Below are 21934 nucleotides of genomic sequence, written 5' to 3'. Positions count from 1 at the left end.
CCACGTTTTTCATTCATATTTATCACCAATTCTACATATACCTCTCAGGTTAAAATTTTACATTTTTAGTACATAAACTGTGGTTATTGCGCCATGGTCATGCGCCATCTTGAAATACAGTGGCTATTTAGGGACATACACGCTTTGCTTTTCACGTTTGCACTTTGACTGTAACCTGAAAGAAACGGAGGAGGGCAGCAGTTTGCCCCGGAGGTGTGGACTCTGCCAAATCAACTAAGAAGAAGAAGAGAATATGTACACTGCTGTAATCAGTTTGTTTGAATAACAAACAATAAAATCGAAAGATACCTCAAATTCGTCAGGAGCTCATCGTGTCCACCTCCTAAAGTTCCTTCTCCTCCAGCCTGACGCTCCTCCGCTAGCTGGTGGCTAAGCTAATGTTGTCTTTAAGTGAAAATAAAGAGAATGCAGCACTGATCCAAAAAGCAGAAGATGTCATTTATAGATGTCAAGGGACCTCCCTGACAATCTCTCCTCCCAGCTACATTCAGATGTCTGTTTAAGAGTTTTAATGAGCGCCTCTGTTCTTCACCCCAAACCTGGAGCTCACCATGTTTTCTCTGCACATTTTCTTGTTTGTGACGGGTGTTCATTTTAGAAATTTGCAAAAAGAACAACTAATATGAAACGCTATGCTAACGGGGTGTAACTTGCTAACACTTAGTGAACTTGACCACGCAACAAGCATATAATTCGTGCAACTTGCTTTGTGAATGGGATGCTGAAAAGGAGCAGAAAGAAAAGAAAAAGATTTTGTTGGGTGAACCTGGGCCTGAGCGTTTTGTGATAAAGAAAACAAATAATGACGTAAATAAGGGTTAAAGGGGACTGATATTTACTTCTCAATATATCTCAATACCTTGCAGCAAAATACAATATGCAGATTTTTCTGTGCAAAGCTTTAATCAAATGTGTTTTGAACAAAAACCTCAAGTGCCAGCTTGTGAACGTGAGTGTTGCATGTCTGGTGTTTTTGGTTTTTAGTCCTGACTTCCATCTGAGAATCAAAAATCATTATGCATTGCTGCGCTTGTGTGGACTATTCCCATTAATGAGGATTTGGCAATTTATTAGCCCCGTGTTCATGAGCATTTTACTAAAATTGACGTGGACTTTATTAGTATTTGTACAGCATAAGATTGGAATTTGCAGTTTCCATGTTGACTTAAACTCATTTTTCTTGCATTCCTCCCCAGCACTTACTGTCCCAATGTTCCAGCAGATAAAACATTTCCAGAGCATTTAGTATGATTATGAAATCCCCTTCTTTGTTTCCTGGCGTGCACCATTAACTATTGTTCAGCCTCGCAAAATAAATTTCTCCACATCCTTATTGAGCGGTAGCCAGTAATGCGTCTAATTTGGAGAACGCTAGTTACCACAAAGAGCCAGCTAATGGTCCTGGAGTGCACGAACACATCTATTAACATTAGTGACAACTAATTGGGAAAACTAATAAGGCCAGCAGCAGGAAATGAAACAGTGTTTGTGTAAGGCAATGATCACAACACACTTTAAAGGGGTGTGTGTGCGTGGGGGGGTGGGGGGGTGGGGGGGGGGGGTGACTAACTGTGTTTGTGTGTATCTGCAGGCAGAAGCAACAGGCAATTTCCAACTAAGCAAATCAAATAAAATCTTTAGTCAAACAACAGTTTCAACAGGTACACTGTAAAAAAGTTTGGTTCTGCAGCCGAAATACGCAGCATGGTGCGGACTTGAGCAGAGCAAATGACAGGCTTGGCATAAACTACAAAAAAGTAACTTCCTGAAAAGGCGGATGTGTTACCGGTGTTCACAAAGGCTGGTACAATGAAGGTCAGTGAGGAACATCGAATCTGCTTCAATCATTTGAAGGAAATTTATGGTCACTTAACTCATTCACTGTCATTGACGACTGAAGTCATCATTTGCATTTTTTTTTACTGTGTGGGCGTCGGAACGAGCCCCCGCACCGTGAGAACAAACATTCCAGCTCTAAAGCCGATCTTCATCCGCATACGTCACACGTCACGTGATCAGGAAGCAGAAAATCCACGTCTTCGGATCGTTTTGGGCCGCTGCTGTAAAAAAAGTAAGGCGCTAAACGGTAAAGCTTCTGCCGATCACAATTCGACCATGGATTATGAAAGAACGGATAACGCTCGAAACGAGTGGATTCCTCCTGATGTAAGAGGTGAGTCTACTCTTTGTTTTAGTAGTTTTGGCGTTGACATCATCCTAGAGCGCAACGTTCTGTGGCTCTTAAAAAACTGTGAAAACTCAGAAAAACGCTGGCAGCAAAGGTATTTCTGATCAGGAAACGTCTGGGAGTGAATGAGTTAATGGCGCACCTTGGAGGGGAAAAAAAATAACATTTAGCATTTTTTATTTTATTTTTTTGCTTCTCTTTTGCCAGAAATTTCAAGTCAAATATATTATTTCTGTGGCCCCACAGCAGACAGACAAAACATTGCCCCTTCTTTATGAAAATGTTTCAATGGCTGAGAAAGGATGTCATGCAACAGTCTACCATCCTTTTATGATTTCCGGTAAGTCAAGCAGAAGTGTAGTGCTTTTGTGTGGATTGTGTTCTCACCTAGAACAGTTAGGTAAGCTTTGGCCGTTCTGACCGGCATGGTGAAGAGAGAGCAGGTGTAAAAGCCTTCATCTGACAGCGTGACATCGCTGATGCTGATGGTCAACTCTGCCCATGACGCACGGACAAGCTCAATCCTGTTGTCCCTCAAAGCTGCAGAAAGAAAACAAAATATAAGAATCTGGTAAAAATGCAAGACGTGGTAATAAGGTGCATTAAAGATTCTCTAACATTCTCTCTAAACGTAACAGTTCTACTTCAGTTTGCATACGAAAGACAATTCTGTTATTTTGTGTTTATGCAACAGTTCTAATGTCTTTATCACTTTATTAGAAAGAAACATGGTGTAGAAATTGCAAGCTGTGTGTACTGAATACTTCACAGTATGCAATAATACCATTTCTTGCTTAACCACAAAAAAAAAAAAAATCACAACCTTAAAAACTCAGCTTTCTGGTAAATCTGAAAGAAAGACATCACAGAGAGCTACACTCAGGCAGGCTCCTCTGCAGGAAACCACAGCAGATATTTACTTATGTGAGTATGTAATCCTCCAAAAAACACAACAGAATGGAAATCCATGCAGCAATAACGGGCACGGAGAGAGAAACCTAAAGGGATTTTGGAAAGATGCGAGAGTTGAAATGGATTTTGCTAAGATTGGATGGGCCAGTTGATGGGAACTCCACCGTTGCCAAACTAGTCTTTATCTGTGATGCAGAGAGAACGCCAAACATTTTAGGAATCTGGACACAAATCAAAATGACTGAATGTGCACCAGTTTGGCCTAAAAGTTACATTAAGAGCCATAAAACCAGGGCTTGAAACACACAGAGGCCTCTGGGTAGCTCAGTGTTACCGGGGGTGGGGTGTGGGTGTCAAAAGATCATCTCTGTTAAAACACTGCGAGAGTGGGGGGTGGGGGTTCATCTGATCTTCTTTTTCCCCTGGGTGTTGGTAGAGGGCTTCCGGGGGAGCCATGTTTCCCCTAGTTCCCCCTAAATCGAAGCCTGCATAGAGCCATATTCAGGTTTGGCCGTCGTGTTGGATGTGCAGGAGACTAATACTGTTTCTTTTTGTATAAACCAAACCTTTTGCTATAAGCAGCCAATGCTACTTTGCTTTCAATCCCCAACAATGTGTTTGATGCAGAGCGTGATTCTATGTGTCTGTCACAAAATCACACAGAAGTATGCTTTAGTGATGTGTCGGTCATGAACGAACCGGCTCTAAGAGCCGGCTCTTTGAAGTGAACGACGGGAGCCGGCTCGTCATTGGGAGCCGTCCCCTCCCCTCCCCCCTCCCCTTTTGCTTTGGTGAAAGCCACAGGCAATTGGTCAGCATGTGTAACTGCGTGTCCAGACTGTCCACACACAGAGCAGTAGGGGCAAGGAAGAGGGAGGATAAGACTCAGACACACAGCAGAGCACATGCGGGCGGAGGAAGACGAGAGGGAATGAGGAGGAGGAAAAAGGCGAGAGAGAGCAAGAGGAGAGTGTAACAAAGACAGTGAGAAAATGAGCGCCAGCGGTCGGAAAGTGGAGATTTCTGAAAGTGTTCAGTTACTAAATCCATAGAAATGATAAATATTTGATATATAGCATTTTTTACATTAGTAAATCATTTTACATATAGTTTAGCATTATTTTGGTTATAAATGTACTCTACGCAACAGAAAATCTGAGGAACCACTTGGGAGCTGAAAGAGCCGGCTCTTTTTGGTGAGCTGAGCCAAAAGAACCGGCTCTCTAAAAAGAGCCGGAATTCCCATCACTAGTATGCTTGTGTCCTTTCAGTAAGTTGAAAGTAAATGAACAAAAAGAACAGATGGTTGCATTTCTTCCCTCTGTATCACACACTACTCTTGTTTGCATTGGTTCTTGATTGTGTCACGAGCAAAAAGACCTTGCTTTCATTTTGCTTGAACTTTTTTATAATTTTTTTTTCCGTGTCCTGTCTGGTTGTGAAGCAAACTGAATTAATGTCTGAATGCTGGTTACAAGCCTTACAGATTTACTCTCAGGTGGAGCATCAAAGTAGCCTGGCAAGCCAGACTAAATAAATGTATTATTTAGTCTGGCCACGCTCCATTGACGACTCTCGGTTGTGGGGCGGTTCTACCGTTGTCTTTCAAATGAACTCCACATTCCACTGGACAATGAATGTGACATACTCTTGTTTCACTCTGTTGCATCATCCCACCCACCAGGCATATAGAGTGCCCTGATTGGCCCACAAAGCAGATAAAGCTCTGTGATTTGTTCACTAAGCAGATAGAGCACTATGATTGGCCCACCATTATGGACCAATCACAGCTCTTTATGTGTTTGAAACCCCTCTAGAGAGCTGTGATTGGCTAGCCAAAGTCCTGGTAGGAGCTGCTGAGGTTCCAATGGAGCATGCCTAGACCACTCTTTGCAAAGCAAGAATTTGGTCTAGTTCACTAGGCTAGCATCAAAGTGTTTGCTTTTAATGTCACGCCTGATACTAAAACCTTTATTGTTATTATTTTTTGAATGCTTTGTAATTCCGACCAGACACAGAGACAGAGGTGAAAGAGAAAGGAAGAGACAAAAGGTGTGTGTGTGTGTGTGGGGGTGGGGGGGGGTTGGGGGGGGGGGTTGGGGTGGGGGGGGGGTCCACAAAAATAAACAATCAATGATGAACAAGAGTCTGCTTCTAGACCTGCAGAAAAGGGACACACAACAATACAACAGGAGCAAGCTATCACTGCGTCAACTTGATGAAGAAATGTAAAATCAACATTGTTTTACTGAACAATCACATGATAACAAATCACAGAGCATTTAGTGCCAACCACAGCCTTAAGACATGTGTTGAACGTGCCCAAGTCCATACTTATGAGAGCACCATGTGAGCACCTGTGTGTGTACACGCGCTTGTATATGTAAGGTGTCTCTATAGGAGCGTCCAATAGAGAGTGTGAGGGGCTGCAGATCTGCCCCCTAAAGATGTGTAGGAGATGGAAGGAGCTCCAAGTCCCAGAGATCCAGGAGCTGCCCCAGAGCACAGGAACCCCAGGGAGACTGCGACCAGAAAAGCCCCCGCCCCCCTCGAGAGGCACAGAGGATCGCCCTGGGAGGCCACAACCAGCAGCCGGCAGAGTCCCGTGAGATATCAGCGGCAAGCTCACAGGCCCGCCCGCAGCCTCCCAACCCCTAGCTGGCTGAACCCGAATCCAGCGACCTGGGACCCAGGGGAGATCACCCCCGCTTGAACTTTTTAAAAACGTATAAAATTTATCCATGCAGATGCAGTTGTCTGAAGGATCTGATACGATTCATTTCCATGAGTTAAAGTGCAGAAAACGCAAGACGTGTTGCAGTGGGGTTGAGGAACAAATTGTGGAGGTTAAGTTGCAGAAAAACGTAAACATGATTAAGACACAGAAAAAGCAGTTTGCATGTTTTTGCATTATTGCTCTTATTTATTATTGTTATCAGCATAAAAACTAACAGGAACAGGCAGGAAAACATGGCTGCACTTCACATTTAACACTTCTCAACTTTGACTGCAAAACAGCAGGAACATGGGCACTTGTGAGTTCATCAAGGTTATTTCTTTCTCTTTTGTTGCCAAGAGGTAGCGAGTACAAAAATATGATTTGTGAACCGTGCAGCCCTTGCAGTCAAACTGAAGTCAGAACATAAACATGAAATAAAGGGAACTAACTGTGAGCCCCAGTTTACTTTGTGCAATGATTAAAAAACAAGAGTTTAAACAATTTGAACATCCTTGCAGTTGAACACAATCTTTTAAAGTACTACATCTTATTTACAGAGGTAATTTGATTACTGACCCATCTAGACGAATTAGAGCAGTATGCTTTAGTTTCTGCAATGGATGCACCTTTTCACGCGTCAAATCCAGCTACATTTCAATGTCCTGATGGCGTAAGACGAATATTTGACTCTCACGTAGCATCGTTTTTCTGCAGTGATCACAAAGCGAACAAATGCAGAGAAATGTCAGCGAGCACTCTAACTTATGTCATTAGATTTGCCAAGAAATGCAAAGAAAAAGGAGCTTACAGGCTAAACGCCCACAGGAAACAGTAATGGAGCTGCAACGACAGCTGCTCACCCTCATTTATTGCTGCATTTGTTCTGTCCCTTCCTGTTCCTCGCTACACCGGTCATCGCTGCATGCTGCGCACCGCGCGTGAGCAGGCGTGACATGTTGATATACTGTAAGCACATGACATATCTTTAGGCGTCACACCTGTGACACTCAATTTCTATTTCTGCGTGCGTATGACTACACACGGTTATCAATGCAAGACCACCAAATTAGTTTTAGTCAAATGCACCGGCGCTTCACTTAATGATGAAATCTGCTCTAAAAAGCTACTGTAGTTATGCCTAATGTGGAATGTGTGCTGCGGAAATATGGAAGCTGTGCACTGAAGATTTGGCTGTGGGAGAAAAGACCTTATTGAAACAGATTTTACACTAAAACTCTGTGTGTGAGCATTAGGAGTTCTCATTCCTTCTGCTCAGGCAGCAACCTGTGAATGAGTTAAACAATGCTGCAAAAACAGTTTTCTTGCTTTGGGCGAGGATCTGCAAGCAGCCAAATGTCAGAACATGTATTTACTGGCTGTTGCAAATCAAGCCTGCCTTCGTCCTTTCATCTCATCAACATTTGGTCCTGAGAGGAAATTTGACAGAAGTCCAGAAGCCGAAACTTCAATAAATATTTTTGATCTCTTGGCTTATTGAAACCAGGTAATGAATTAAGGAAGTCAGTGACTAGTTTTTCATTCAAATTTGATTGCAGAAGCTATCTAAGCCGTTTTTAACACTAAACTCTGAATGTGAACTTTCGTCATCCAAACCTCTTCTTTTTTTCAGTAATTGGAGCAGAATAGTTTGATCCCAAAAAAGGATCATTTTGATCCTCTTTAAAAGAGAAATTCAGCCTGGGGTTGAAAGCATTAAATGTGGTTGGAATTACTGACCAAGTTTTATTTGATCACAGTTCTTCTCCTGGAAATGTAGATCTTGGCCGAGAATTAAGATATGACTTTGTGGCAATAATGTCAACAGCTGTTAAAAAACAAAATTTCTACAGAAACAAAAGGATTTTGAAGCCCTTCGTAGAAAATGCACCATGCCGGCAAATCAATGTAAAACTGCCGCCACGGTGTGTCTTATGAAAGCTCCCTGGCGGCATGGCGATGAAAGGATTTAGCGGTATTTGTGCATGCATTCATGCTGGGTAGTAATATTGCCACTACGCCGGACTTGTCAATGCATCTTACGCCTTGGCGCAACAGAGGGAGGTCTCATGATCACGTGGGAAGTTACTGCTGTGCTCGGGCAGGAAACTATATTGAAACTCAAAGTAAACATGGCAATAAGTTTAGCTTTTTAAACAGAATGGGCTGAGATGGTAAACTGGAGTGATGCAGAGCTCATGGAGCTTCTCTCAGGTGGAGCTCAGATCACCTTTTAGGAGCCGCTTGTGAAATAAACTTAATGAGCGCGGGTTCGATCACGATTAAAAACCAAGTCCTGTCCGAGATAAACAGAAGTCTGCGGCAGTGCGGAGACCATACCCCTTCATACCACCATTGCGTAATCTATTTGATCTCTTATCTTAGTGCTTTTACTTGTTTGATGGTTAGTTAACTTTTAATGTAATTTTATGCCTTGTTTTCTGTGTGTTATATGATGTTAGCTTTATATTTTACTCCTATGCGGTCTTTGTTGTTGTTGTGTGTGAGTCTTTCGCTCTCCTGCACAGCACTTTGGTTAGCTGCCATGCTATTTTTAGATGTGCTTTATAAATAAACTGGTATGGTATGATAATCTATTGTAAAAAGGACACAATTGCGCCGCATTACCGCCATGGTTTTACCAGTTATAAATGACCTAAGGCTCCCTGATGCATTGCAGCAAAATTGGTGGCATGGTTGTCTAAATGAGGCTTTATAAACACAAGAGAACCTAGAACAGGGGTCACAAACTTGGTGCCCAAATGGCTTTTCTTCAAATGGCACAGATCTGAAATAATAAAAAAATAAATATATAATTATAATCTGCTGCTGCTGCATTCCTTTCCAATCCCAAATGCATTTTTATGGATTTAAAAACTACAATTTTCTTTATAAACTAAAAACATTCAAATAAGTTTATCGAGCAACTCACGATCTATTTCAATTCTGATTCTCGGGGTAAAAAAATCTATTCTGGAATCAAATCGATTCATAATCAATACTCTTAGTACTAAAGAGCGTCCATTCCAGGACACTTTCTTCTGTAAGTTAGAAATCTGCCAGGTATCTCTGATGCAGTGAGCCGTACATGCGATGAAGGAGTAGGTCGCTCTGGAAGTCCATGGATCACTAGCTAGAATGATATGGAAGCCATCAGCGTACGAGCAGCGAATAAGCTAGTAAATGTTTGGAAGATGCCTCCTCAGGTAACAAAACTTTCAAATTTTGGATTGATTCAGAATCTTTATGAATCGATTCAGAGCCGAAGCAACATGAGAATCGCTATTTGGATGTACATTTCCTTCCAGCACATCTAATGTTCATTATAAATTAAGTTTAGATTGATTATAGTTCAGAGGTCAGTATTGTATCAACTTGGTGGTCCTTCGTGAGGCTCAATACCCATGAAGTAGCTCTCAGGTGACCCCCTGACCTCGACTTTATTGGAGCTCTACATTTATAGTTTAGACAGGTCAATAAAAGGTGGAATGTGTGTGACTGAACTTTTTTAGACATATTTCACACTCTTGTTTGAGTTTCTTGTCATTTAAAAAAAGGAATGATCTCATTAATGTAAGAATGAAGCACCAACTAATAAACTCGGACGATGCATCGGAGAGGGGAGAGCGGGCAGCAGAGGGCAACAACGTCCTCTGCTGTCCGCGGGTAAACGGAGTAGGAAGTGACGCAACCATCAGTGTCAGCTCTGAGGATGTTTGCAGCCGCAAACGAAACTGTCAGCAAGATAAAGAGAAACCTTTTCTCGTCTTACCCATCCTTTCCAGTGACATGTAATATAATAGAGGCGTTTTACCTGCGAGCTCCTTTCCAACCAGGAGCTTTCATGCAAACGGGAGCAAAAGTGTTCGATGCTGTTGGTCCCGCAAGGTCACAAAATCACAGGAGAATTGCAACAAAACTCCTGATTTTGGAAGTTAAAACAACAACAAGCAAGGAGAAAGGCAGCATACATCCACAAAAGGTCTGGGGTCTCATTTATCAAACATTGCGTAGAATCCTTACTAAAACTGTACTTAAGCTCAGCAAAAAAAAGTACTTACGCCAAGCAGGTTTGTGATCTATCAAACATGGAGTACGCACAGCAGCACGCAATCTCTGCTTCATAAATCAGAAACTATCTAGAAAGGTTCTCAGCTGCTTTTTAGTCACATCCCGCCTCACCACGCCCACTTACTGCCATAAATAGTCAATGCAAAGTGCCTTGTGGATCTAATGCACATACATAAGCCAGCTGTTGCAGCGCTCCGCCAATGACGATGGCGACCGCAGATCAAGCAGATCAAGTTAACCAAAGCAGAAATTGAGGTACTTGTGGGTGAGGTGGAGAAATGAAAGGAAGTGCTTTTGCAAAACAAATAAGAGAAAATCCACGGAGTGACACAGTGTTGCTGAAGCCGTCAATGTTGTGAATTCTTCAGAGAGATCTGTGACGGGTATAAAAAACATGGTCCAATCGGGATTCGATCCTCAGACTCCCGGGTGAAAGTCACGTATGCTAACCAGTCAGCCAAATGGAGATCTCTCCGGTTCAACTAGCCAGGGCACATCATCAATCGGGTCACAGTGACGGGACACATACTGTCACAGACTCATGACATTCTGTCTCAATCTGTCCCCCTGCTGATGTTCTGCATTCCATATTCTGCGCTTCAAGCTGTATGTGTGTGTGTGTGTGTGTGTGTGTGCGCACGCACGTGTATGTGTGCGCGCATGTGTGTATGCGCGTGCGTGTGTATGCATGTGGGGGGTCTTGTTCTGTGTGAAAATGAAGCAGTACAAGTGATAATGCTGCAGGATTTCATAATTGTATCCTTCTCAGCAGCAGCACTGCAGGTGCTCTCCATGTCCAACATGTGCGTAAGCCAGGTCCTTAGTCAACTTAAAGTTGCGCACATTTTTCGGCTAAGTTTTCTTTCATAAATCCCAAAGTTTGCGTGGAAAGTTGCTTACGCAGTTTCCCGGCCCCGTTTTGTGCGTAAGCCCCTGGTCATTTTCTGTTCTGTTTACTTTAACTACGGAGGTTTCACTGGAAATGACATACATTTTTTTACTCGTTAAGCAACTGGAAATCTGCATTTAACTTGAATTTAGAAAGTTTCCAGTTGTTTTAGACTGCTTTTGAGTTCAGGAAGCGTAGCATGTAAAAACTACACTTGAAACATGAGCATCCTTATGCTTATATGGCTTATCAAAGTGAAGATTTGTGGGCAGTGGAATGGAACCTGTCTAATATAACTGGAGCTAATTGCTGCAAAGTATATTTCGCATACATATCGCAGCCAATTCACGATGCTTTCGCATCCAGCGGAAAGGAGCGGTTACGGAATTTATACATCAAATGTCGGCTTTTTGTTTTATTCCACAAAAAATAATAAAACAGTACTTTTTTGTAGTAAGTGGAATATCAGGTGGTAGCTCTACTGACAGCCTTCAAAATGTTTTCAAAAATCGATAAAATCATCATGTTTGTCATCAAGAAGTAATAAAAGTTTGCAAAATGAATGGAGGCTTGGTTTTGCAAGACAATAGTTCTATCAGAGTCATGGTGCAGTGGAAAGGACCCAAATGCAACCATGCATGTTCAGAATCCAAAACAAATTTTTAATAATTAAAAATTAATCTAACAAGCAAAGCATGATCAGATTGCATGACAAAAAAAAAACAACAACCTATAATAATAATATGACCAGAAACACAACAACAAGGGCGTGACAACCTCAACAGAAAACCTGAGAGTACATAAGGACTGAAGGAAAGATAACTGATGTATGTCAGGCCCTAAAAACATCACATGACCTGATGTAGTGAGGGTTCAGAAGGTGAAAGAAGCAGAGAGAAAACCCAAACAGATCCACAATCATACCAACAATAACACATCAAAACTGAACCCAAAGGCTGTGACAAGCTGAACGGAAGGAAAATGGAAATAGTGCAGTTTTTAGATGCCTAAGTCCTAAGGGAGGCGGAAGAAAATCTGAGGACAACTGCTTTGAAAAGACTCTCAAGAAGTGGGACCAACAAAAAATGCAAATCTCCCAGGTTGCATTGTAGAACCTGAATCCCTTCTCTCTCTTTTTTCTGCTACATCAGACGTCCTCTCATTTCCAGCACACATTCTCAGGTGGGGATTAGAAGTAGAATCATTCAGCTCCATCTTTCTTGCCTGCAGCTGGTTCAAAAAGTCTCTGCGACTCGATCCACTGTTTTCGAAGAAACGAGACCAACTCTAACTCTAAAATGGGCTACTGAGTTTCAAACATATTTTCAAGAGTTTTTCATTGGCTTTCTGTCAAGTAGTTATTGTTGTTTGGTCCACAGGCCGGCGGTTTCATGTGATTTGTTCGCGCTGAGTCCTGCAGAATCCCACGAGCAAAGGCTTGGCTAACAAGTGTTCTCTGGTGAACCTGCCATCTAAGGTTGCTTATTTTTGTCACGAGTTCTGTTTTTGAGGTGTAATGGACTAAATTTCCTGGCATGACCAGGAGACAGAGGGCTTGCAGTTCCGTTGGGTCAGATGAGATCAAAGCTGTTACATGTGATGTTTTGTCAGCTTCACCACAAAGGTCTGAAGTGGTTGGTAAGTGTTGTCAGTCTCACCAGAACAGATCACCAACGGGATGTGAGATTCTGCGTCAAGAGCATTTACTTCCTGGAGTCTTAACCACAAACGAGACCAAGTTTATTCATGTTCCAAGCCTAACCTACAGACAAAACATGGCTTTTTTTAGATAAAGTAAAGCTCAACAGATAAAATGAAGCTAAAGGTATTGACTGAACAAATGGCATCCTTACAGTCGGATAAAGACGAGCGTACGCAGCCATCTTTGGCCCATTTTGGGTAATTTTCCACTTGAACAACAATTTCCGAGGCTGAGTTTTTTTGTTGTGTGTCGTGTAGTATGCAGAGGATAATGAGAAGTGGCTAACACCTCACAACGAGGTACAAAACAACGCACACACCAAACAATGGACCGACAAAATACTAAGACACAGACAGGGTTTTATACACTTGGGAGGATGAGTGGGAGATGAACTGCAGGTGTGTGGGGAGAGAGAGACCAGGTGAACCTAATTACTAATCAGGGAGGAAACTAACATGACCTAAGAATAAAACCTAAAGACAAGAAGAGCAGGAAACATAACTAATAATCTAAGGGGGGAGAAAAAACTCAAACACCGATGGGAAAAACACACTAAAGAGACTAATAACATGAACAGCTGTAGCTAAAGGGAAATGACCTAAGAGAAAAACCTAAAGACCAGAAGGGCAGCAAACATAACTAATATTCTAAGGGGGAAGCTGAAACTAAAGGAAAAACACTACAGAAAGAAAAACTACAGGGGCGTGACTAAAGGGGGCCATGGGAGCACAGGACCTGGGAGGGGGATACCTGAGGAGGGAAACCTAGAGGGCTGAAGATCTGGGGAAAAATGGAGAACACCAGGAGACACATGAGGAAGACGCAGACAAGGACACATGAGGGCGCTGGGAGACACAAAAGGAGAACCTAGAGAGGGATGGAGAACACAAGGAGACACATGAGGGGAGATGCAGACGCAGACCATGACAACAACCAGCTCCTGATCAGCACAGAAATCAAACATTCAGATTTTCTCTGCCGAGCCATTTCCTTGACTCTTTAACCACACGCAGCAGCAAGGATTTTCAAGAAAGCACATTTAATTTAGTTTAAAAAATGAAAATGGATTTCCAAACTGCTTTATGAACCTTGATTTACTTCCTGCGTGTCATTCATTCTTCTTCTACCTCCAACTGACAAAGCCCTGTGTGTGCTCCTACAACTGAGGCAAGCCACAAGGGCAACAGACATCAACAACACTGTAATATCAAGTTATTGGTAAAAGTAGCTGGAGCTAATTTTAGAGTAAACTACTTGCTTCTAATTCACTGTTAGCATTGTTAGTTCAATGTTAGCCTCTAGCCTTCTTTACCTGTTATTAGAGTTTTAAAAAAAAGGATGCCATGGCTTCTTAGAGGTACAAATATAACTTCTGCGTTGCTCCTGTTCTTTCTGGTTCTTTATCTGGAGCTTTTTGCCTGTCGGTGTTCTGACAAAGCACCAAACATATCAGAGCGGCATACATGCAGTTTATGCGCACACAAAGTACGAAGAAAACTTTTGTTGATTGTGTTCATAATATTTTACCATAAAAAAAAAGGAACTGATAAATGTGCATCCATTTTTTTATTTTGCCACCTTCTACTTCTAAAAAAAACTTAAGAGAAAATAAAGCTTTACAGTACATCAAATTGACAAGTCAGGGTGTCTTACGGTTGCTAAAACAATGTGTATAATAATCTGATGAGTAAACTGGCCTGTCAAAGTGTCATACAGCTTAAAATTCTATGATGATCTGACAGCGTATGCCTGTCTGACAGACTTGTGCTGTCATATAGACACACGCTGTAATACGCATGTGCCAATCTGATAGAATTACAAATGCTGGTGCTGCTTTGTTAGCTCAGGTGCAGACTCATGAACTTGCTGTTAGTAAACAGTAACTACGTCCCTCTTTAGCTTTTTTGAAAGAAGAAAAACTGACAAACCTCCTAATTGGCTGAGAAAGAAATATGTTTCAATCTAACCTTCCTTCCAACATGTTTGAGAAATTAGACTGGTTTGTGATTATTTAATTGTGAAACTAACATATTTCTCTTTAAGATTTCAAGAGACTTTTTATGTATTTACTTTTCAAAACAGATAATGTTGGGTAAAAAAACTGATTTTCACCTTCACTTGCTAATAGTATTGTTTTTTCAAACAGAGTTCATTAGCCTTATTCACATTTAACGTGGTAAATACAGTATTGGATGCATGGAAGATGATTTTGTCTGGGAACCATCTGGTGTTATTAACCGGCTCCTGCTGCAGGGAAAGTCGACCTTGTAAGTCTGCAGTTCTGTTATCACAACAAGCTCCCTAGTGAAGTCCAGACGGAGTGTTTCTCTGAACCTGGGAAAGTTTGCTGTCTGTGAAGGGGATGGGTGTGGTCATCTTTAATGTGTGTGTGCTATGTCATCTTTGAATAAAACCTTTGATGAGCTCCTGCTCGTTGAGAGACTAAACAGACCTCCCACAACTGGTGTGTTTCTTTTTTCTCTCCGATTTAGCAAAATCTGATTATTGATTATTGGTGTTTATCGGTAAATGGTACTAATAACAATAATATCTCTAACCCCCTTGTGTGTTTTGGACTTTCTTTGAGCTACGCCTGGATTGAATAAATAAAACTACCTAACAGATAAAGACACAAAAAGTTCCATCTGCACATCATCCATAAGGCTCACACTTTCATTGTATACCTTTAAAAACACGGCCTTACCTCTCCACCTTATGCAGTATAACCTCAGCTTTTAGTGATAGCTTTACTGACAGTTAAGGCAAAGAAATGCATCTTCTGTTATTTATCAGCAAAGGTGCTGCAGCCGCCTGCCGTCCATTACTAACCATTAGTGCCAACACACTTCAATATGTTCATAAAGGATAGCGTGGTTGTCAACATCAAAGAGAAGCAGATTTGTATTTGTCAGAAAACTACTTACTGAAATGTACAACATTTTTCTGCTCCACGAGCTCCGCTCTATGTCTGCCTCAGAGAAACTGAAAAGCAAACGTACATTTGTCAACATCAAAGTGTGATTCATCTTTGGAACAAATGGTCAATACGCTTCTGTGTGTTTTTCAGAGCTTTGAGTTTGTTCGTGTGAGTGAGAAAGACTTTTATACATTATTGCATTTAGAGCGTGAATCTTTGCGGCGTGGACACAAAGCACCTGAAGACCTAACAGTTGTACGTTTGCCAAAGTAGCTGTAGGCTTCCTCGGGAGCCCAGTGGAGGCAGAAAGATTCTCCATCTAATTACAAGTGCTGATGACTGTTGGCTCAGAGGAGCCGTCCATGTTGACGTTTCCCAAAATGCAGCCAAGAGAGCTCAGATAACAGTGTGCAAACGACCATGACACAAGCCACAGGAGTCTCTGTTCCAAAACACAAACGGACAAAACAGAGGGAAGTCTTTCTAGGGCGAGAAGAATGGTGCATCTTAGAAAAGAGAAGCCACGAGTCAATGAAAGTGCACAGGGAGAAGATCAGGGATGGATAGAAGTGATGGTTTTGTTCTGTTGGAACGTGTTCAGTTGGACAGAAGTGTCATCGAAAAGTATGAAAGTGTGGAGATGAACATCTAAAATGTAATAAACATCAGTTAAACGTAAATAAAAAACCTTAATGAAGTATTCTCAGTAGTTTAGCCCACTTTTCACCTTCCCGGGGAATGTCATTGGATAACTTGGGATGTTTATCACAATAGCTAAATCATAATTTCAAATAACTTTTTACACTATATCCATCCATACTAATGATTATTGTCTCTCCATTTTTCCTTTTTTTATTAAAAGTACCTAAAGCAGCCATCCACCGTTTTCCTATTTCAGGAATTATGTATTGTTGGGTAATTATTTATCAATCCAGGGTTAACTTAGGGAAAGTTTAATGCACAGGGGGTTGTAGCGATAACCAATTAACACCAATACCAATTATAAACAATCAATATAGACTTTGCAAAGTGGAGAGGAAATGAATACACACCAAGCAAGGATCTCAGTTCACTCTCATCAGACCAAAGTCCTCCAACAGCATTTATTGAGCACACACACAATGTTGAAGCACACACACAAACCACATTCCTGAGACTAAAACGTAGACCATCAGGCGGGAAGCTGCTAGCGAAGGGAGTTCTCAGCTCCAGGTGCACACTAAATCAACAAGCAGTTTCTCGACAGTTTCCCATGGGAGTATTTTACTGGTAAATCAGACCCGCTTGGCCTGACCAGAACAGCTTGATCTGGAAAGCAAGGTCACTGTCCTCCCTGTGGAGTCTGGTGAAGACTTAAGCCTAGTTTATGCTTCTCCGTCAGCTCCGCAAAGGACAGACACGCACGGATTGATGGAAGCATTTTGCTCTCATACTTCTCCGTCTCTTGGGGAGTGTTGCAAAGCAATTGCCCGGCAGGACAACAGAGGGCGTAGCGCTGTTCTGTGGTGTCCTGTCATGTATCGGTCCAAGATAGTGTGTTTATATTGTGTTTTTTGTGTATATAAGAGACTTTTAACACGAACATATTTGTCTCTCATTCTCCCACCGCTTCATGCGCTCCCCACCTCTAAACCCACGTTTCCTGTCATTTCCGTCCACAAATAAAACGCTTGCTGCGCATCTTTTCACTCCTCCAGTCACGGGAGAATTAAACGTTCATATTTTTAGAGTTTTTTCGCGAGGTATTCTTCAAGCTTCTCCGTGTCTGCTGCTAGTTATCCTCGGCTCTCTTTGCAATGGCGGCGCTGTAAACAACAGCGGCGTCCTGACCAATCACAAGCTTGCGTAATCCGTCTCGTTCGACGGATGTTTAAAAAAGTGGGCTCGACTCCGTACGTACTTGCGTGCCTGCCGGAGCCCTACGCAAGGACGGATAATGGCTTTGCGTGTGCTCTGCACTGACGCAGACGGAGAAGCATAAATCAGGCTTTAGCAACAGGATGAACCTGCATTTAATCATTCTTAATGAAGCATCAGATGTTTTTAGCAGTCAAGAAATTAAGCTAAGCAATAATATCAACTTTTACCTAACATGTATGATTTTTCAGAAATAGATAAAAGTGATTGTCTTATGTAATATGTGATTCAATGTAGGAAATGTGTCTTTTTTTAGTTTGCTAAGCCCAAAAGTCTGTCCTAAAATACATGGGAGCAGGTCTAAACCATAGGGTGACGCCATATTGGATGCCATTTTTCCTTATACGGAAGCCCGTGAGGACAAAACACATTTAATGATTTGTAACAAATGGTTACAAAACTTTCACCACTAATAAAACATTTTGTTTAACACATTTACCTCTTCACTCATTCACTCATTGCCAGAGATTGAAGGGGAGTCTGATATGCTCGTTATTTCTGCTGGAGGTTGCACTCCCAGGGATTTTTGACCCTGATAACCATCCATTGGTAAGGTCTCGTTTGAAAACAAAAGTAACGCTTTCTTGCAATGATTTAGGTATGTCCTGCCCCCCCCCCCCCACTACCACCACCACCAGGGAAATTACACACTGTAACTTTAAGTCCTAAATTTAGAAAAAAGATGTAGTTGTGTCATCTTTGTGAATGGTGGACTTCCCCATTGACTGACATCTGTAGCAGGTGAGTAGTCACTTTGTTCGTTGTCCAATAGCACGCGGAGACAGTTGAGACAACCGCAGATCCCGCCCCACAACTGTGCTGTCTATGGGTGGTGGCCAGACTATATATTCACATATATAGGATGGCTTGCCAGGCTAGTAGCTAATTAGCAACACATTGTGGAGACATGGCCTCACAATCTATCTCAGTCGAGTTAAGGCAATAATTGAGCTAACACCTTAACAAGGGTGAAAGCCTTTGGTCAAGTTTGCATGTCTGTTAGAAAATGGAACTGAATGAAGTGTTTTTGACGTTGCCACGGTAAGTGGCGACATACCTGTTTGTGTCAGCAGTCTTCCGGTTAGCCTACAGCTTCAGAGTGAAGCAGATGAAGTAAAAGCGAATGTGCTTCAACATGCCAAATAAATAAATATTAAATAAACATTTCCATTATTTGGTTCATACTGTCTGTACTGTTTATGCAGACTGTTACCGCGGTGGTATTATCAGAAGACTGGTTCCGTGATTTAGTCATTTCCAGAAGGGGTGGTGCCCATGCTGGTCAGCTAAGGTTCGACGTTGTTTACATGCAGAGAAATTCCATTTCTAACCACATTATCTGGTTGCCTTAGCTTTAGGACTCCAGTTTGGTTCAACTTTAGTCAGACTAAAGCAATAATTCAGTTTTCTATTAATGGATGTAAACCCACTGACTGATGCACGGATAGTTGCAATGTTGGTCCTCAGCCAGAAATATGGTGGTCCAGGATTAAACCCTTTTTAGGAAGAAATATTTGTCCTTCTGAGAATAAAACATAAAACACGAGTTAGGAAATGTGTGACCATAGCAGGAAATGCCAGTTAGACATGTTTCTCTCCTTTAGCCCCTCATATTTGTAGCTTTTCCCTATGTCTCCATTTCCACTACTTATTCTTCTTTCTTCTACTGCCTCTCTCTCCCCTCCCTGTTCCTTCATCTATCCAGGGACAGTGTGTGTTAGTACAGAACCTTGGCAGGTGTTTGCTCATTCAAGTGACACAGTTTTATAATGAGAAAAGTGCAAATTTTAGAATATACATTCAGCTGTCTGCGTCTGGATGTAGCTGTTCTCTTTTCCTTGTCAACAACCCATCTGGGAACTTGAATTTTCCTGTGTGTGTGTGTGTGTGTGTGTGTGTGTGTGTGTGTGTGTGTGTGTGTGTGTGTGTGTGTGTGTGTGTGTGTGTGTGTGTGTGTGTAAGGTTATGCAAGGAGAGTAAGGCAAACAATGCATAGCTTATTGAATAACTTCACACATATTCTGTGTTTCCGCCGTCCCTCAGCCTCTATTACTTGTTACACCTCACCGAGGCAAAGCTGGTTGTGTCATATGCAAAATGTGCCATTCTCTATACAGTAATTGGCTTGTGGAGATATTTTTTTCCTGTGACAGAAATGACTTTCTTTCATCAGTCGCTACCTGTCACACCGAGTTCAGTGGGACACCGTTGCTGGCTCGACTTCATTAAGTCCTTGTGAGAAAAAGGTCAGTGAGAAGACGGCTCTTGCCCATCAACGCTAAAGCTCTTTTTTCTTTTCCGTGGAATCCGTTTTTCCCCCTGTGGCTCAGGAGTAGCTGAGCAGGTGTCTTGGTCAATATGAAGGTACATATTATTCCTGGGTATCCCCCTATAGCCATCCTTCAAGCTGACTTTGAAAAGCTTTGGAGGAAAGAGTATTTTATTAATAATAATAAAAAAAATCTCACTTTCTTTCTTTCTTCTCTCTGATGACTTTTCATCCAGAGACAGAATAAGCGACTGGAGATATGAAAATGATTTCAGTTCGCCTCGGGTTCGGCTTCTACACCTTAGCAATGATGAGCAGCTCGACTAAAAAACACACTAATAACTGGATCGGTTGCTTTATTTGTAGCTGTAACCTCCGTCTCACCCCGACAAGCACAGCTGACATTTATCTGACTCTCTTTGTTTCAGACTCAAAGGCAAAACACGTAGTGACAAACACACAGATCTCTGCTCTTTATTCATTACCCCCGCCGCGCACAATCCAACAGAAATAAACAGAAAGAGTCGTTTTTTCTTAATTAAAAGAAAGAAAATTCAAACAAAGACAAGAAGCTCGAGGTTAAAAGAAAAAGTTTGTCCATAGGTGCTGAGTGGAGTGGAAAGCTCTGATAAAATGCATCCCTAATTCTCCTCCTTTATCCCGCCAAGGCCCACGCTCCATCTCTCCTCTCGTCCTTTCGCTCCCGTTCATGTTTTATGGTCCTTTTCTTGGAGAGAGGGGTCTTGTTAGGGATCTTCGGAGATTTACAGTCAAGTTTTTCCTTTCCATCACACAGAACACCGTTCCAATCTTCAGGCCGATATGAAAAGATGTTTCATAGAAGCACGCATTTTTTGCAGAAGAAAAGACAGCTGTCTCAAAAGTTTAACTTTCCTCTCAAGATTAAGTTTGGAGAGAAACTTCTGCTATCTGTTTAATAAAAAAAAGTCTGTCAGGCATTTCCTATTTTGTTATTTACTTTGGAAAACTTTTAAAAAGCCGATCCTCTAAATTGCTCAGGCGCAGATACTCTGAATGCATCAAAGCTTTTGCAGTTGGATACCGGAGGAGGTGGGATGCTTCACATTCCACGTGCACACACTCACACACATACCTGCAAGCATGCACACACATGTGCATGTGCTTACACAACCATAAACAGAAAATGATTTAGAATGCAGAATATTTGACATCGGATGACTTGAACGGTTTCATATTCGACAGCTCGGGGGGCCTAAAAATGAACGTTTGGCCCCTCGCTGTTCACCCGTAAAGCTAATCTTAATGTTTAAACAGGTTCAATCAGTCTACAGGTGGTTTGGGCCGAGACTGCTACAGCTACAGGACGGTTCGGCAGTTCTGTTATTCCTGCTGCAACATTAACATATTATGTGTGATTGTTCACATGTGGTTCTTAAAGATGCACATGTTTTGATGCAGGCAAAGATTGAGGCACAGCGCATTAGAATGAACATCAGCGAGTTAAAAAAAGCAACAGCTTTGAAACATTAAACTGAAGTGGTTCTGTGCCAACCGAATGACTCATTGGAGAGAAGCTTGAACTTCTATATTTCAGTCCTACTGTTGTGGTCTTATATGTAAAAGGCAGAGGTATGGACTCAAGTCACATGACTTGGACTCGTGTCAGTCTTAAGTCATTATTTTAATGACTTCTGACTTGACTTGATAAAATCTATAAAGACTTACAACATGACTCGGACTTGAACGCCAATGACTTGCGACTTGAATCGACTTGCATTTGTTGACTTGATGAAGACTTGAGCATATTTGATATTTTAGCACAAAAGTGGCACGGCATGGACAAAAATCATAAACCATTCTACGGTCTGGGTGTGATCTCGTACGGCTAACTGCAGCAGCACTTTGTTTATAATCAGATTCAGTTGCACTTTCTGCAAGTCGGGGGTGCGGGGTATGGATCCCATTTCCGCATTCCTGTGGCAACCTGCCCCCCAATTTTATTTGCACCTTAAACACTTCCACCAACGACATTCCACCCAAACACACACTTAGGGCCTTGGGAGTGAACACACTCAACGGCATTTGGCAAGGGGATCTTTCAGCCTCATCCCATGAGCCGGTGCCCACTTCCAGTTTTAAACTGCACTTAAACACAGAGGGCTGTGGGGGGAAGTGGGATTGTGTGGTTGCAGGTCTAGAAGCATAATCTTGTTCATCATCGATAGTCTATTTTGTGCCCCCCCCCCCCCCCCCCCCCGTCTCTTCCTTTCTCTTTCACCTCTGTCTCCGTGTCTGGTCAGAATTTTAACGCATTCATAACACACTGACAATGAAGTTTTAAGTATCAGGC

General features: G+C 42.0%; 1 protein-coding gene across 3 annotated transcripts in view; it reads right to left on the bottom strand.

The window, feature by feature from the left end:
• Positions 1 to 21934, bottom strand: part of cadm2a (cell adhesion molecule 2a) — a 387220-nt gene that overhangs the window by 51813 nt on the left and 313473 nt on the right. For all 3 annotated transcript variants that reach the window (XM_015961706.3, XM_015961708.3, XM_015961707.3), the window contains one exon: positions 2597 to 2749. In XM_015961706.3, the coding sequence (XP_015817192.1) occupies positions 2597 to 2749 (153 nt within the window). The remainder of the gene's footprint in view (positions 1 to 2596; positions 2750 to 21934) is intronic.

This window comes from Nothobranchius furzeri, chromosome 10 (genome assembly GCF_043380555.1).
Source record: "Nothobranchius furzeri strain GRZ-AD chromosome 10, NfurGRZ-RIMD1, whole genome shotgun sequence".
Lineage (NCBI taxonomy): Eukaryota > Metazoa > Chordata > Actinopteri > Cyprinodontiformes > Nothobranchiidae > Nothobranchius > Nothobranchius furzeri.
This window is presented reverse-complemented; position numbering and strand designations above follow the sequence as displayed.